General features: G+C 36.7%; 1 protein-coding gene and 2 pseudogenes across 1 annotated transcript; 1 reads left to right on the top strand and 2 right to left on the bottom strand.

Annotated features, from left to right (window-relative positions):
• Nucleotides 1-2,796: 2,796 nt before the first annotated feature.
• On the bottom strand, nt 2,797-4,400 carry LOC126795367 (cytochrome P450 71A9-like; annotated as a pseudogene).
• Nucleotides 4,401-5,801: 1,401 nt separating this feature from the next.
• On the top strand, nt 5,802-8,478 carry LOC126795368 (vacuolar protein sorting-associated protein 54, chloroplastic-like; annotated as a pseudogene).
• Nucleotides 8,479-9,511: 1,033 nt separating this feature from the next.
• LOC126795036 (cytochrome P450 71A9-like) lies at nt 9,512-11,477 on the bottom strand. The gene is made up of 2 exons (XM_050521847.1): nt 10,449-11,477; nt 9,512-10,291 (listed from the first exon to the last, which is right to left on the bottom strand). Exons 1-2 carry the CDS (start codon nt 11,334-11,336, stop codon nt 9,680-9,682), a joined length of 1,500 nt encoding a protein of 499 aa, XP_050377804.1. The 5' UTR covers nt 11,337-11,477; the 3' UTR covers nt 9,512-9,679.
• Nucleotides 11,478-16,140: the final 4,663 nt, after the last annotated feature.

The raw sequence follows: 16,140 nt of genomic DNA on the forward strand, positions 1-16,140 counted from the left end.
AAAAATAGACTATTAGTAAAATTGCTAAAACACACAGGTTACACAAAAGCCTAAAATAGCAACCAAGGGAGCCCAAACCAAATGAATCATCTTGGGCCCAAAAGCTAGGTCAACCTAGCTCCACCCTCCTCCATCATGCTACCGATCAAAAGATCCCTGCCTGAGGCACGCCACCGTCGACCAATAGGTAAGCACCCACATTTGCATCTACCACACCAATCCATGCCGCCGCGAGCCGGCACCCCACAAAGAAACCTTAAATCCAACGAAGGACCTTGGCAACAACACCCACGATTGAAGTCAAAGTGTTGTTGCACAAGAAGGAATCCAAAGGAGAGCCGATTGCCGACTACTGAGCACGCCACCTTTGCCTACCCCCATCCCAGATCCAGCCCTCAATGAAACCTTCTAGGAGAGACTCCCTGGAGTTGATATATTATTGAAGAAATCCCATCCGGCAACAACCATGCGATGGCAGCAAGGCCAGCGGCTCGACCACGCACCCAAGGGCCACCGGACGAGACAAAATTGAAGGAGTTTGGCGGCTAGGGTTTGCTGGAGAGAGAGAGAGAGAGCAGCTTTTTATGTGTTAAATCTGTAATGTTCTTGCTTGTGTATGAGTATGACATATTACATTAACAATATACTACGTGCAGATCCGTGTTTATCTGGGACCATATGTGATTTATTTGAGGCAGTGAGCTCGATAGCTTGAACAACAATTGAAAAACATACAATGATAACACCCTAGCATATCAAAGATACATGCAGGTCTTGTATTAACTACCTTATAGATGTACTGGTGTAGCTGCTAAACATAGAGGAACTTTCTTCTGCACTGTAATCCCTGCAGCTTCTTCTGTTATAATTTAATAAGCTGAATTATAAATAATTATAAATCAGAAATGAAGAACACGAAAAGAAATTCAATCAAAATATCGAACGATTTGTGATGAAAGAACTAGTCGAGACGTGTGTGATACCACACTGTCCTTAAGACGTTTACGCCTCCTCTACTGGTGTAAGGATGCTTGGCGCTTGTCTCCCAGGATATAACGACTAAACAATTCTAGAAAGTTGCACTACTAACTAGAACCCTCAACGAACTCGAATAACTAAAAACTTTGAGAGTGGGAGAGAAATGTGTTTCGAATGGGATGATTTCATAATATATATGAGTTACATATGTTACAAACATTGATTTCAATTCTGTTATAATTCTCCATAACACACAATAACTCAGTTGTTACAAAAGAAGAATCTGCGTTCCGACCCTCAATTCGGTATTGCATTCGTGTCCGCAGGTCGCACGGGCATACACGAATTTCCCTTGCGACCTAGGATTTGCACCCCCCCTGCGTGTGCGCGAGAGTGTATAAGGGGGCTTACACACTTTATAATCCATACACAATGGATTATATATAAAGTCTTTTCAACACTTCTCTTTTCCAATATGGGACAAATACATTTTCCTCATTCTAAGTAGTCATTTTTGAGTGACAATTTCTTATTCACTCACAAACCAAATTACACAAACAAACATATGATAAATCTATGTTCATCTTTGATTAATTATAAATTTAACTTAATTTAATTAATCAATAAAAATTTGATTTTAAATGGTTTTTCCAACTATTTTCCAACATCTTCCATGTTCAAGTCTTCTATTCTCATCCCATGAGGCAATTCCCAGTTGAAACGATATAGAAGATTAGCTAGAGTAAGCTCAACTAGGTGCACAGCAAAGTTCATACCAGGACAACCCCTCCTTCCTGCTCCGAAAGGCAAAAGCTCGAAATGGTTTCCCTTAGAGTTTTTTTCACCAACAGTCCCTCAACTCTGGTGTACCTACCAATGTGATAACTCAACTCTTAATCGGATCAATGTGAAACCCAGACTCTAGTATTGCTATCATTGAAGTACTTCCGTCAGTTTTTTTTTCAACTTCTCCGTCATCTTGGTGACGTGACAAGTACGTGAGGCCCACAAAGAGGGTTAAAAGACAAAACTAACCCCATCTGAGAGGAGCAATGTTTTTGTGTCTCTTATCTAAACTAAAGAACTACCGCCAACCAGTCGACCACAATCTGATAAAACTTAGATCAATCTCATTTTCTATTTTTACCCTAGCACTTGTTAAACTAACATAATAAATATAGAAATTTATATGGAACATCTCATTTCCACAATCTCATAAGAATATAGAAACGCATAACTTAACGAAATTCAAATACATGTTTAAGTACCATTAGTTGCCACCTTTTATGTTGATCTGCCATGATTTTTGCTTGTAAGAACTAATGGTACTTAAACATGTATTTGAATTTCGTTAAGTTATGCGTTTCTATATTCTTATGAGATTGTGGAAATGAGATGTTTCATATAAATTTCTATATTTATTCTGTTAGTTTAACAAGTGCTAGGATAAAAATAGAAAATGAGATTGATCTAGGTTTTATCAAATTGTGGTCGACTGGTTGGCGGTAGTTCTTTAATTTAGATAAGAGACACAAATTAAGGAGTATGGAGGGAAAATTGGCGCCAAAATTGAAATTGTTGGGTGTCTTTCTCAAGGTAAAGGGCGGGAAAAACATTGCTCCTCTCAGATGAGGTTAATTTTGTCTTTTAACCCTCTTTGTGGGCCTCACGTACTTGCCACGTCACCAAGATGACGGAGAAGTTGAAAAAAACTGACGGAAGTACTTCAATGATAGCAATACTAGAGTTTGGGTATCACATTGGTACGATTAAGAGTTGAGGTATCACATTGGTAGGTACACCAGAATTGAGGAACTGTTAGTGAAAAAAACTCTTTCCCTTATAATCGATCGAGCTGTCCAAGAATCTTTCAGAGAAGAATTCATTTGGATTTTCCCAATATTTTGGGTCCCTTCCAATCATTTTTGCAAGGACAAACACCATTGTTTTGGCAGGAATTTCGTACCCTCCAATTGTGCATCTTTCGGTTGTTACTCTTGGAACTAGTAATGGAGCTGGAGGATGTAGTCTGAAGCTTTCTTTGATGACTAACTTTAGGAAGATAAGTTCAGAAAGATCACTTTCTTCCACCTTCCCTTTTCCCTTGACACACTCTTCTCACCTCATCTTGTGCTTTCCACAATACTAAGGGATTCCTGATCAGCTCAGTCATTGTCCATATCACTGTGGTTGAGGATGTGTCAGTCCCTGCAATAAATGTGTCCTGCAAATGAAAGGTTTCAAAAACCGTACGTATGAATAAAAAATGGTCATAATGTTGAACTAGACATTTAAATGAATTTAATCAAGAATTCAAGATCCCCAGACATATTTTTCAATTGTTGTTCAAGTAAATACGTATATGCAGGATTTGATAGAGGGGAACATACAGTGATAACACCCTTGATTTGGTCATTAGTAAGGGCTATTGCTTGACTTGGATCTTTCTGAACTCGAAGTAGTACATCGACTAGATCTTCATGCTCCAGAGTAGGCCTTTTTGGGTCAAGGTGTTCTTCAATCACTTTGTCATAGAAACTGTCCAACTCAATAAAACACTTCTCTACCCTTTTTTCAAGACCATTTAACTTGCTTAGCCAGTTCATCCATGGCAGAAAATCAGATATGCTGAACACTCCCAACAAGTTCATTGCCTCTTCAAGCAATTTAAGAATTCTGGTCTTGCTAATAACACCTCCAGCACCATCATACTTTTTGCCAAAAGCCGAGCAGCACAAGACACTGTTGGATAAGAAATGTGTCTGTTCATTGAGATTGATGAGACCATTTGAAGTATGATATCGATGAGCTATATCATCAATCATATGTCCAACCTCTTCTTCTCTCACAGAACGAAACATCTGAATCCGCTTTGCACTGAGTAGTTCCAAGATCAGAATCTTCCTAACCTCCCTCCAGTACTCACCATAGGGAGCAAATGATATGCTGGAGTCATAGCCAAGCCTCTTTGGAACAGACATGAAATCTGGCCTGCTTGAAAAAATGAGGTCATGAGTTTTGAAAACCTCTCTTGCCATTTCGGCTGAAGAGACTACTAGAGTAGATCGTGAGCCTAATTGCAAGAACATGAGCGGTCCATACTGACTGGAAAGATGTTCGAGGGCACAATGGGGTAAACCAACAGAAAGATGGTGAAGGTTACTAATTAGAGGTAGCCTTCTAGGACCAGGAGGCAACCTCTTTGCTTGAGCATTTTTCTTCATCAAGAGAAACAAAGTAAGTGGTATGAGAAAAATAAAGATTAGGAGCGCCATCGACAAGGATAAGTAAGAACTCATGGCTAACTGATGAGTTCATGTCATAGATGTACTAACATGACTAAAGTTGAGATTCTGAAGATATAGAAACACAGATGGCCTGGAAGTACAACATAATATCAATAGCAAGGAAAATATATGGAGATAATGCTCTTGGATGTCAAAGAAATTTCAAGGATATTGTTTTGTATCAAAAATCTTCGTAGTCTAATAGCGAGCCGGAAGCAACTAGCTAGATAATATATTATCATATAATGTGTGGATACTATCAAGAACGGACGAAAAATTATATTTTAATAGAGACGTAATAAGAAATAAAGATAAATAAAATACATAATATTAAGCATTTTAATGAAACTTTGAATATTAATAACATTTTACTGAGGACTATCTCTATTTAATTTAATTAAAAAAACTAGATTTTGGGGGTATGAAATTTAATTATGGGTAAATTATATCTATTTATCCCTTTAATTATCCATTAACTACACTAGAGGAGAAAACTCAGTGACGGTACCAGCCGGCCAGTGGATGCTATAGAAATATGATCAATGGACTAGCATACAGAAAGTGTTCAAATGATCAATGGTGTTGGCCGGTTTCTACTCGTAGGCCAACACTGTCGAGTGGGTTGAGGAAGGAAGAATGCAATCTATAAATTATGAGAACATCTATGTAGCACCGAGACCGTGACACTGATACGTCGTAACACCGCGATACGGTAAATTTAAAAAATTTAGATTTTGATACGACGTCAACACGGACATTTATATATAATTTAATATATTTATTAATGTATAAAATAAATATATAACATATGAAATAATGTCAAATTAAATATTCAAGTTTATTCTATTGCATAAAAATTCAAAAGAAATAAATCTAAGAAAATGAAAACGATGGCCTAAAACAAAATTTGAGTTATTTCTGTCTTGTTTTTGTTTTTCTGTTTTTATTTTATATAAAATGATGATGTAGTTTGACCATCAAAGTGTCAGAAAAGTCAATATATTACTTACACGCCACGTGACGTGTCGGAGAGTGTCGGACACTTCAACACTCTAGTTTTAGAAGTGTCGGTGCTACACAGGAGATCGTGAAATTATGAAAACCTCTCTTGATATATGGATATATGGTCCTCGAGGCGATCAGAGTCTAATTAACTAGGGTAATTATGGAGCCTAATTGCCGCAACGTTTTTGTGTCTTCTAGTGACTAGAAAGCTTTCCAGCGCACAGTGGGGCAAATCAATCAAAAAGATGCTGAAGGTTCCTATGATCTCCTTTTAGAGACAAAAGCTGCGGTGCCTATTGTAGCGGAACACTGTAGTTTAATGAAAGTTTCGTAATACCAATAGATGCCCTCATCTCCTTCAACCAATTACGACGAATTGCCACATAAAACTTTTCAATCCTCTCACCCAAGCCATTCTCTCTCTCTCTCTCTCTCTCTCGCTTCTCTCTCTCATTTCTTCATTCCCAAAACCCGCCATTGATGGCTCTATGAAGCTTCCCCGCTGCCGCTTCACCCCTCCACAAATTTTCCATGGCCACCGTCCCCTACCTCCTTCTCCTTCCCCTCCTCTTAGTCACCTTCAGCGCCACAGACCCGAACGACCTCGCCATTCTGAACGAGTTCAAGAAAAACATGGTCAACTCCGACTTCCTCAACTGGCCCGACGACAACTCCGACCCCTACGGCCCTCCTAAGTGGGACCACGTCTTCTGCTCCGCCAGTAGAGTCTCCCAAATTCAAGTCCAAGGGCCTCATTGGACCTTTCCCCCATAACCTCAACCAGCTCTCCCAACTCTCCAACATCGGCCTCCATCGCAACCACTTTAGTGGGCCCCTCCCCTCTTTCAATGGCCTCTCCCAATTGAAGTACCGCGCTTATTGAGTTTCTTAGGGAGTTGGAGTACCCTTCTGAGCTGGCTGAGGGTTGGTCTGAAACATTGCTTCTAAACAGAGCTGATGTGTTACGAGAAAACACAGAAGTCGTTGTTGCAGCATGTGATGGTGCTCAGGGAAGATGGGCAAAGCTACTTGGGGTTCGTGCTCTTCTTCATCCAAAGTTGAGATTACATGAGTTTTTGAGCATATATAATATCACACAAGAGTTTATAACTGCTACCGAGAAGGTAAATTATTTTATTTATTTTATTCCATTTGCATTCCTTTTTGCTGCATCTTCCATTTGTTTCTAGTTTTATAATTAGACAATGTGTTATGCATCTCAATTTTACCCATCGTATGCAGATAGGGGGAAGGCCAGGATTTAGCATTAGAGGAACACTACAGTCACAGGCAAAGGCCTTCCTCGATTATCAGCATGAATCACGGGTTAGTTCTAACTGTGCTTACTCGTATGTAATTTCAATTTCACGTGGTATGGTACTGTAAGGTAACTGCTTTACGCCTTGGTATGTTTAGATGACAAAAATTAAGGCAGTTCTAGACCAAGAAACGTGGGTGGAAGTAGATGTCCCTGATGAATTTCAGGTTATTGTCACTTCATTATTTTGTTCTGAAGCATTGGTAACTGAGAACCTGGATGCTATCCATAGTAGTTCGGAAACAAACCACACTCGGGTGGCCAGAAGCAACAGTAGTTTAGATGTGGTGGATATAGGACCAACAATCACAGAACAACAAATTAAGCGAACTAGTTCAACTGATTATCTACTGATATAACTGGACTGAGTAAGTCTACTTCTGTTGATGGAGTTGGAAAAAATAAGGCTGATGTTACGAATTCTGTGGCTCAGAACAACCATAGCAACATGAAGGAGAGGGGAAAATCAACTTCCCAAACCCTTTTGTACAAAGGTGTTGGTTTTCACATGGTGAACTGGTTAGTTTCCTTGTTGAACTGTGTTTTTATTTTTATACGTTTTCTTAAATCTACTCTATACAGTTTACACTGCTGATACTGTGTTTTGGGTAAAGCTAATGCGATATTTGGAGTTTTATTTTATTGTATCAGTCGGTAATTCCATGTTCCTTTAATTTTTTCTCTGCAGTGGTCTGATATTGACAAAGATGTTGTCAGAGTACATTGATATGAACAACTTTTTTCCAGTACTGTCCTGAGAAGTTGTTCATCGCATCGTTGAAATTTTAAAAAAATTCAATACAAGAACATGTCAGCTTGTTCTTGGTGCTGGTGCCATGCAGGTAACTTTCTACAGTAATCTGTTGACATGCACATCCAATTACTTTATGAAACTGTCGTATAGATAGTGAGTAAATTAATGCAAAATTCCTTGTGTTATCTTGTTTTATTTTTTATGTGTGCATATGTTTCAACAATTAAACTGCTTCTCTGACCTTATAAGTCATCAACCTTGTTTTTATAGTTATTACAGTCCCTCTCTTAATTTTGTAGGACCTTATTAGTCACCTTGATCATTTTCATTGTTCATAGTAGGATACTGCATATCTTCGTTTGTTATCGAATGGTTTCTTCTGATGTATGTAGTAACTAAACCAGATCATATGTGCTATTGCAAGTATCTGGTCTGAAGTCAATCACCTCTAAACACTTGGCCTTGGCAAGTCAAGTCATCAGTTTCACATATGCTATTATTCCTGGTAGGTTATTATAACTAACAGTTATTCCCTGAGACTTGGGAGCCTATTCTGACATGCATTCACTTATATGTTTTTGATTTCTGTAGTAAGCAATATTTGTACTTCATAGACTACTATTATATCAAAGTTCAAGCCATACGTATTTTTCACTTAAAGATTTAATATTATCTACTCTTCAGTCGTACTATATGTCTATATATATATATATAAGAGGATTTTCAGGTGAGTGCGTTCTCCTCATTCTAGTTTCATGCACCAAAGCATGACTCATATCTTGTGGAGCACATCCTTAAAAATGTTGGACTATAGAGTAATATATTGTTTAGCTGTACTTCCTCCATTACACAATTTCTTTACTTGCTGGATGTCTGTCTACTTTTTTTTTCTTCCAGGTTTTGCATTTTTTCTAAGATGTATAAAGTCCTGTAAGATATCCGAAAAATTGACAAAGAAGGTTGTTGAAACCAGAACTATTTTATACCAGTCACTGACTTGAATTACAAATTGTACTTACTAGGCTCAGTGTTTTGTTCCCCTGATTGTAACGGGGTAAAGATGAACCAATTGAAAGTTTTGATTGAGTGAAAGGACTTCAGGGTTGTAGGTGTATTCGCTGTTGAGGCGCTTGAATAACATATGATTGTACCAATACCCCTCCATTGCCGAAATTTGTGGACACTGTTAAAGTGGTCGTTTATGGGAATCCTTTGTTTCATGGTAATCCATCTGAGCAGGGCCCTGCGCCAGAGAGTAATTCTACATCAACGAGTTCCCCGACATGCACAGGTTCTAATGAGAATGGGACTTCTGAATCAAAGGCATCAAAATGGCCCAACATAGTTTCGATTGTTGCTCCTGTCACAAGTGTTGTTGTTGTTGTTTTGCTTGTTATTCCTTTGTCCATATACTATTGTAAGAAGAGAAGAACCGGCTATCAGGCTCCAAGTTCTCTTGTAATTCACATCTTCATTGAAAAATTTAAATTGACAACAACTTTTAACATCTTAATTGAAGATGTTCTAAGACCTCTAGTAACTGTATGTTGTTTCTGTCAATGTATTGAATAGATGTATTCAATATGTATATATCTTACATTATATAGTGAATACATGTATACATCTATTCATATTCAAGTAGATGTTTTGAATCAATATCATAAATTATTCATTGCCTTTTTTTATTGACTATAAATTGTTAGCAATTACTTGTACTTGCTGGTCTAATATGTATATGTTTATTTTCAAATGTCGCATAATAATCATAATGTCTTTAAAAAAGTTAAAAAAAAATTTACGGAAATAATATACTTGAGTACATTATATTACCAAACAATTCATACAAAATTATCTTAAATCTCTAAATTGGTCATTTGATAAATTAAAAACATAAGCATGTTTGAGTTTACCAAACACATTCTCATGGCTTCTGCTACAAACAGTCACTTATAAAAGCCAGTTTACCAAACACTCTGCTACTTTACTTATCAACCACTTATTCTAAAAAATAAGTATAAGCCAGTTTTTTTAATAAGCTCAGCTGTACCAAACACAGCCATAGGCTTCATGCTTCAATTACTTGGAGGCAACATCTAATTTAGCTTCAGAAAATTGATGAGTAGCAGCCTGTACTGATGGCTAATTGATGAGGTACTGTCAGTATACAACAAAATCTCTAAGGTATGCTTATTCCAGATTGAATTAAACAAAACGATGTATACATGTAGGTAATATAGTGAGTACATAATTAAGAAAAAATACTTTATCCAAAAACAAAAATATTGTGATACTCGAGCCAGAGTAAACAAATTTTTTGCCATTTGAAAGAATTTTCTATTAAATATATACCAGTCTAGCAGCTAGACATAGAGGGATTTTTTTCTGTATTGTAAGCCCAGCAGCTTCTTCCATGTCCAAGTCTTCTCTTTTCATCCCATGAGGCAGTTCCCAGTCGAAACGATAGAGCAGATTAGCAAGTACAAGCTCAACTAGCTGCAGAACAAAGTCCATACCGGGACAGCCCCTCCTTCCAGCACCAAATGGTAAAAACTCGAAATGGTTTCCTTTGTAATCAATTGAGCTGTCCAAGAATCTTTCAGGAGAAAATTCATCTGGATTCTCCCAACATTTTGGATCCTTCCCTATCATTTTTGCATGGACAAACACCATTGTTTTGGCAGGAATTTCGTACCCTTCAATCGTGCAAGTCTCTGTTGTTTCTCTCGGAATAAGCAGTGGCCCTGGTGGATGTACTCTAAAAGCTTCTTTAATGACAGCTTTTAGGTACAAAAGTCCATAAAGATCACTTTCTTCCACTTGCCCTTTTTTCTTGACAACTCCTCTCACCTCATTTTGTGCTTTCCTAAGCACTAGGGGATTCCTAATCAGCTCGGCCATTGTCCATACCACTGTCGCTGAGGTTGTATCGGTCCCTGCAATAAACATGTCCTGCAATACGATTTGGGGATATTTGGTCAGTAGAGCCAAACAGACTGAAAAAAAAGTTGGAAATGGACAACATACAGATTCTGGCTACAACAATTTTACTGTTGGACTTTTAGTCATTTCTTATAACATCAAGATGCATCAAGGAAAAGGACCATACAGTGATAACACCCTTGATTTGTTCATTGGTAAGGGCTATTGCTTGATTTGGATCGTTCTGAACTCGAATAAGTACATCAACAAGATCTTCATGCTCCATTTTAGGCCTTGTACAATCACGGTGTTCCTCAATCACTCTGTCATAGAAAATGTCCAACCCTTTGAAACACTTGTTTAACCTCTCTTCCATACCACTGAATTTGTTTAACCATCCCAACCAAGGTAGGAAGTCCGATATGCAGAATCTTCCCAACAGGTCCATCGTTTCTTCAAGCAGCTCATGAATATTATTCTTCGTAATGTCACCTTCACCCTCGTACTTTTTACCAAAAGCTGATCGGCACAAAACATTGTTGGTCAAGCAAATTGTCACATGACTGAGATTGATGAGAGCCTCCGAAGTATGAACTATAGAGTCAATCATGACTCCAACCTCTTCATCCCTTACAGATTGAAACATTTGGACCCTCTTTGCACTGAGTAGTTCTAAGATGGCAATCTTCCTCACCTCCCTCCAGTACTCACCATAGGGAGCAAATGATAGATTGACACAGTCATAGCTAAGTTTCTTCGCAACGTACAAGGCTGGTCTACCTGAAAAAACGAGATCATGAGTTTTGAAAACCTCTTTCGCCATTTTGGCTGAGGAGACTACTAGAGTAGATCTTGAGCCTAATTGCAAGAACATGAGCGGCCCATATTTCCTAGAAAGGTGTTCAAGGACACAGTGAGGTAGACCATCAGAAAGCAGGTGAAGGTTCCCAATTAGAGGTAATCTCCTAGGACCAGGAGGCAACCTCTTCGCTCGAGCAGTTTGCTTTCCTATTTGATTTATCAAAATAAGCAACAAAATAAAGGCTATGAGGAGAACTAAGAATGTCAGCACCATCGTTAAGGAGGAGCAAGAGCTTAAATGCTGAGGTTTCTGAATGCTGCAAGATGGCTATGATTCCTATGAATTGAACATATGAAGGAACCTGCTATTGCAAGTTGACAATGCAGGCGATAATGTATTCAACAGTTCTACCAGCAATTGACGAAGAATAAAATAACATATCGTACTGATGGAGAACCGACTTCTATCTATTCGGGGTGAAGAGTGAAACTTAATTGATGATCCCCTTTTCTTTTCTTTTTTTGCAAAGGGGTTAATTATTGATTAGTGGTCAATACACACTAAGTACAGGGCTAAATTATTTTAATTGGTATTTGATTAAACTAATCTATATACTATTATAAAAAAAAATTGGCGTATCAATTGTGAAAATATACAAAACCTCATATACCATACATTATGTTGAAATAAATTTTAATATTAAAAGGATATTATGGTAAACAAACAAATACTAATAAACAAAATATAAAGAATAGAACAGAAACAGGATGACTTCCTGCCGGGCAAATTCTCCCTAGGTTAACTACTCCCCACTCACGCACTTCTTACTTTAATAATTATCAAAATAAAAATAAAATTATTTTCTCAATAAAAAACTGTGATAAATAAAATTTTGCACATGCATCGTGGGCAAGGCTAGTTTGAATGTATTCAATGTCAAATGTATTCAAGTGACCAGACACTGCTGAACCTAACATGGGTACAACTTACTCAGAAAGAAATTAAATATTGACAAAATTAAAAAAATGGTTTTGATATCAATTTTCACTTTTGTCTGTCTTGTCTTTCTGCTCTGTGCACATCGTTTGCTGAACCTAACATGGGTACAACTTACTCAGAAAGAAATTAAATAATGACAAAATTAAAAAAATGGTTCTGATATCAATTTTCACTTCTGTTTGTCTCGTCTTTCTGCTATGTGCACATCGTTTCATATATATACAGTAAAGTTTTTTCTGAAATTAAAGAGTTAAGTTTGAATTTTAGCACATTTTGGTGAATTTTTTTTCACTATAAACGATTTAATATTTAGGTATACTATTTAAGATTATCTCTAGAAAATTTCATTTAATTCGGATATCATTAAGGTATTAAAATTAGATTAAATCAATAAATGAATTAAAACTATTCAATTTGAACCGTTCTAAATCTCAATTTTAAAAGCTCAAACTATTGTCAAATTGGATGAAACTTTGTAGATATGATCTTGAATAGCATACTGAAATATTGAATCACTTGTGATGAAAAAATTTGACCGATGGTGCTAATATTAGAACTTCACTCTGTAATTTCAGAGTGAATGTTCACTCTGTAATTTCAGAGTGAATGTTCACTCTGAATAGAAACTATATAACTTCACTTTAAAATTACGGAGTGAAGTTCTAATTTTGACACACTTTTCGGTCAAAATTTTCATCATAAATGATTCAATATTTAGGTATGTTATTCAAGATCATCTTTAAATATTGAATCATTTATGGTGAAAAAATTTGACCGAAAAGTGTGTCAAAATTGGAACTTCACTCCGTAATTTTAAAGTGAAGTTTCAAATAAAGACTATATATGTGTGTGTGTGTAGACACATGAAATTTAATGAAGTAAATCATCTTCATTAAATAATTAAATCGACCAACAACCCGATAAAATTGCACACGTTGCCCAAAAGTCAACAAAATTGGTGCGGATCCGAATAAAACTCGTGTCAACGCACAAATGGATGATCGTAATCAAAGCTACGTGATTCCGACTTGAATCGGAAATCGAATGTCATTAACGATTTAAAATGGTAATCAAACATTTGATTAAATTAATAAATTCCTTAGCGGTTATAATTAAATTAATTATTTGAATCTGTTTAATTTTGTTATGATAATAACTAATTTTAAATTAATCAGAAAATACATATTAATTTAATTATACAATTAAATAAATTTATTATTTTAGTGTCATTAAATATTCTACAAAATAGAAACCTTGACACTATAAATACCCCCTTCAACATGAAGAAAATGAGACTTGAGAATAAGAGAGAAAATCACTTGAGCAAGGTCACTCTCGAAAAATCCTGAAGTCTCCCAAGTCCACGTAGAGTCATCAAGCTGTCAAGTCGATCGTTCTTCATCAAATCCAAACTCAAGTCCACGAAGAGTCATCAAGCTGTCAAGTCGATCGTTCTTCATCAAATCCAAACTTAAGTCCACGAAGAATCATCAAGCTGTCAAGTCGATCGTTCTTCATAAAATCCAAACTCAAGTCCACAAAGAATCATCAAGCGGCCAAATCGCTCGTTCTTCATCAAATCCAAATCCAAACTCAAGTCCACGAACAATCATTAAGCGGCCAAATCGCTCGTTCTTCATTAAATCTGAATCCAAATCAAACTCAAATTCTCAAGATCTACTGCACGTCACCCTTGAGCCAAGTCACATATACGGAGATAGAATCAGAGGAGTTCACAAAGATTGTAACCCCGCGCTTGATATTCAATAAATTACATTTTTTTTATTTGTACATGTGTCTGCATTCTCTTATTGGTTTTCAGATTATTGTTCTACAATATGCAGAGTGAATCTTCACTCTGAAATTATAGAGTGAAGTTCTAATTTTAGCACCATCTTCAGTTAAATTTTTTCATCAAAATTGATTCAATATTTAAATATGCTATTCAAGATTATCTCTGCAAAATTTCATTTAATTTGACAATGATTTGAACTTTCAAAATTGAAATTTACATGAACGGTTTACGTTGAACAGATTTAATTCGTTCATTGATTTAATCTAATTTAAATACCTTAACGATAACCGAATTGGATGCAATTTTGCAAAGATGATCTTCAATAGCATACTTAAATATTGAATCACTTGTGATGAAAAAATTTGACCGAAAAGTGTGTTAAAATTAAAACTTCACTCTAATATATATATATATACCAGAGACCACAGAAGCATGTATTATAAAGTTTTTTATTGATTATTACTAGTAGATGACCATAATATTACAGAAGGTTTAATACAACAGAATGAAAATTAAAGGTTACTGACTAAGAATTTATGCATGAATTAGAAAGAACTATTACAATGAAGAAGTTCTCGGATTGTCCAGAGAGGGAGAGAAGAGAGAAATTGGAAAATTCCTGGGTGAGTTCTGATGGGGGAGAGAGCCTCCTTATATAGGAAAACGAATTTGCTTTTACTGTTGACTTTTGATTGTTGCTGAATAGTGGAGTGTCTGGCATGTGAGTGAATAGTGTTTTACCGGTTGACTGTAGCTTCGGTGAAAAAGTTAATTACTGGTTTTGACTTTGATTGGGCTTTGAGATTTTGACTGGGTTTGAGATGTACTGCTCTGTCTACAGTTCATAAGGATCTTGGCTGTCTTGGTAGTCAGCCCATCTGGTTGGTTGACTCGGGGCTGCTTCACTGTGGGCTTCTGATGATGAGGAGCAATCATCTTCATTATCTTCAGCTTCTGAAAGATTAGTATCCTGTTGTGATAGAGTGACTACTTGTTGCATAAGTTTTTTAGCCATTTTTTGTAGCTCTGATGCTGTGGTGGAGGTTGATTTTGAAGATGTAGATTTTTTTGACTTAATTTTCTAACTGGAAGAGGATGTTGTTTGGGCCGTGCTGGCCTGGCCTGGGCTTATTGCAGACGGCTGGTGGGTCAAAATGACTTCTGCAGGGGATGATTTAATTGTGACCTGACCATGTGTTGACTGGAGCTGTTTTAACTGTAACTTGACCGAGATGATTGTCTGCAAATTCTTTTTCAAACTGGGTGAGAATTCTGTCGGTGTTGAACTTGTCCCACCATTTAACTAGATAGTTTCTAGAATTACAAATTTCATTGTGAAAGTCGTAATTCCATTTTAAGATCTAAGGGATTTTGTATTTTGACATAAACATGAGTGTTGGGTCAAAGTTTTCTTCATAAGTAGTATGGGGAACTGAAATTTCAAATTTTTTTACTGCTGATTGTAGGGTAGGAGGAAGAATATCATTAGAGGCACCATGGTACTCCCGCCATTCTCCGAACCATAAAGGGAACTGGCGGATGAATTTACTGTCAAAATTGATAAACCAAGAGTGACTAAAGTCTTGTTTTTGATGGTGGAAAATTTTATTCCAGACATCAATATAATCATGATAGGTACATTCGAAGGTTGGGTGTTTGGAAAAAGCATCGAAACCCCAATCAGATAATGGGATAACCTTTTTAATATAAAGGGAATGGTACAAAATTTTCTTTGTTGGATCTTGATTTTCATAGATGGCTTTAATTGAAATTGACTCAGAAGTAGTGAGACAATTGTGATAGAAAGATAATAGTTTACCAGAAGGATAATGGTTGATTGGGCCATAGAAAAGTTTAGCCACATCAATTGGTGATTTTAACTGTATTAGGGATGGTTCAGCAAAGAAACAAAATTCTCTAGCCATAAACTGATAAGGTGATGATTTCGGATGATGGACATACGCCGGGGGAGGTGGAGCTGTTTGGAGTTTGAAAGGATCATAATCATTGACTAATGCTGACTGGTAATTGGGCTTTGGTTGACTGAGAGTAGTTCCTAGTGGACTATATCTGTTTGTGACTGGCAGAAGAGTATGACCTGTATGGGGAACGAGCCTAAGAGATGAAGATGACTTGGGGTTTTCATCTTTTATTTCATTTTTTACTGGTGATGGTGACTCAAGGTTTACTATTTCTTTTTAGGCCCTGTGGGAGCCGGGAGAGTTGAAATGTCGCATGATGAACCCTGCAAAAATTCTCGGGTTAAAAAATCTGGTATATGAT

The sequence above is a fragment of the Argentina anserina genome, chromosome 5, assembly GCF_933775445.1.
Source record: "Argentina anserina chromosome 5, drPotAnse1.1, whole genome shotgun sequence".
NCBI classification, from domain to species: Eukaryota; Viridiplantae; Streptophyta; class Magnoliopsida; order Rosales; family Rosaceae; genus Argentina; species Argentina anserina.

Excerpts from the sequence above, each read along its gene's own strand:
- LOC126795036 (XM_050521847.1), bottom strand. The coding sequence starts at position 11,336 with ATGGTGCTGACATTCTTAGTTCTCCTCATAGCCTTTATTTTGTTGCTT. Across the intron at positions 10,292-10,448 it reads AAATCAAGGGTGTTATCACT|GACATGTTTATTGCAGGGAC; the intron begins GTATGGTCCTTT and ends ATCGTATTGCAG.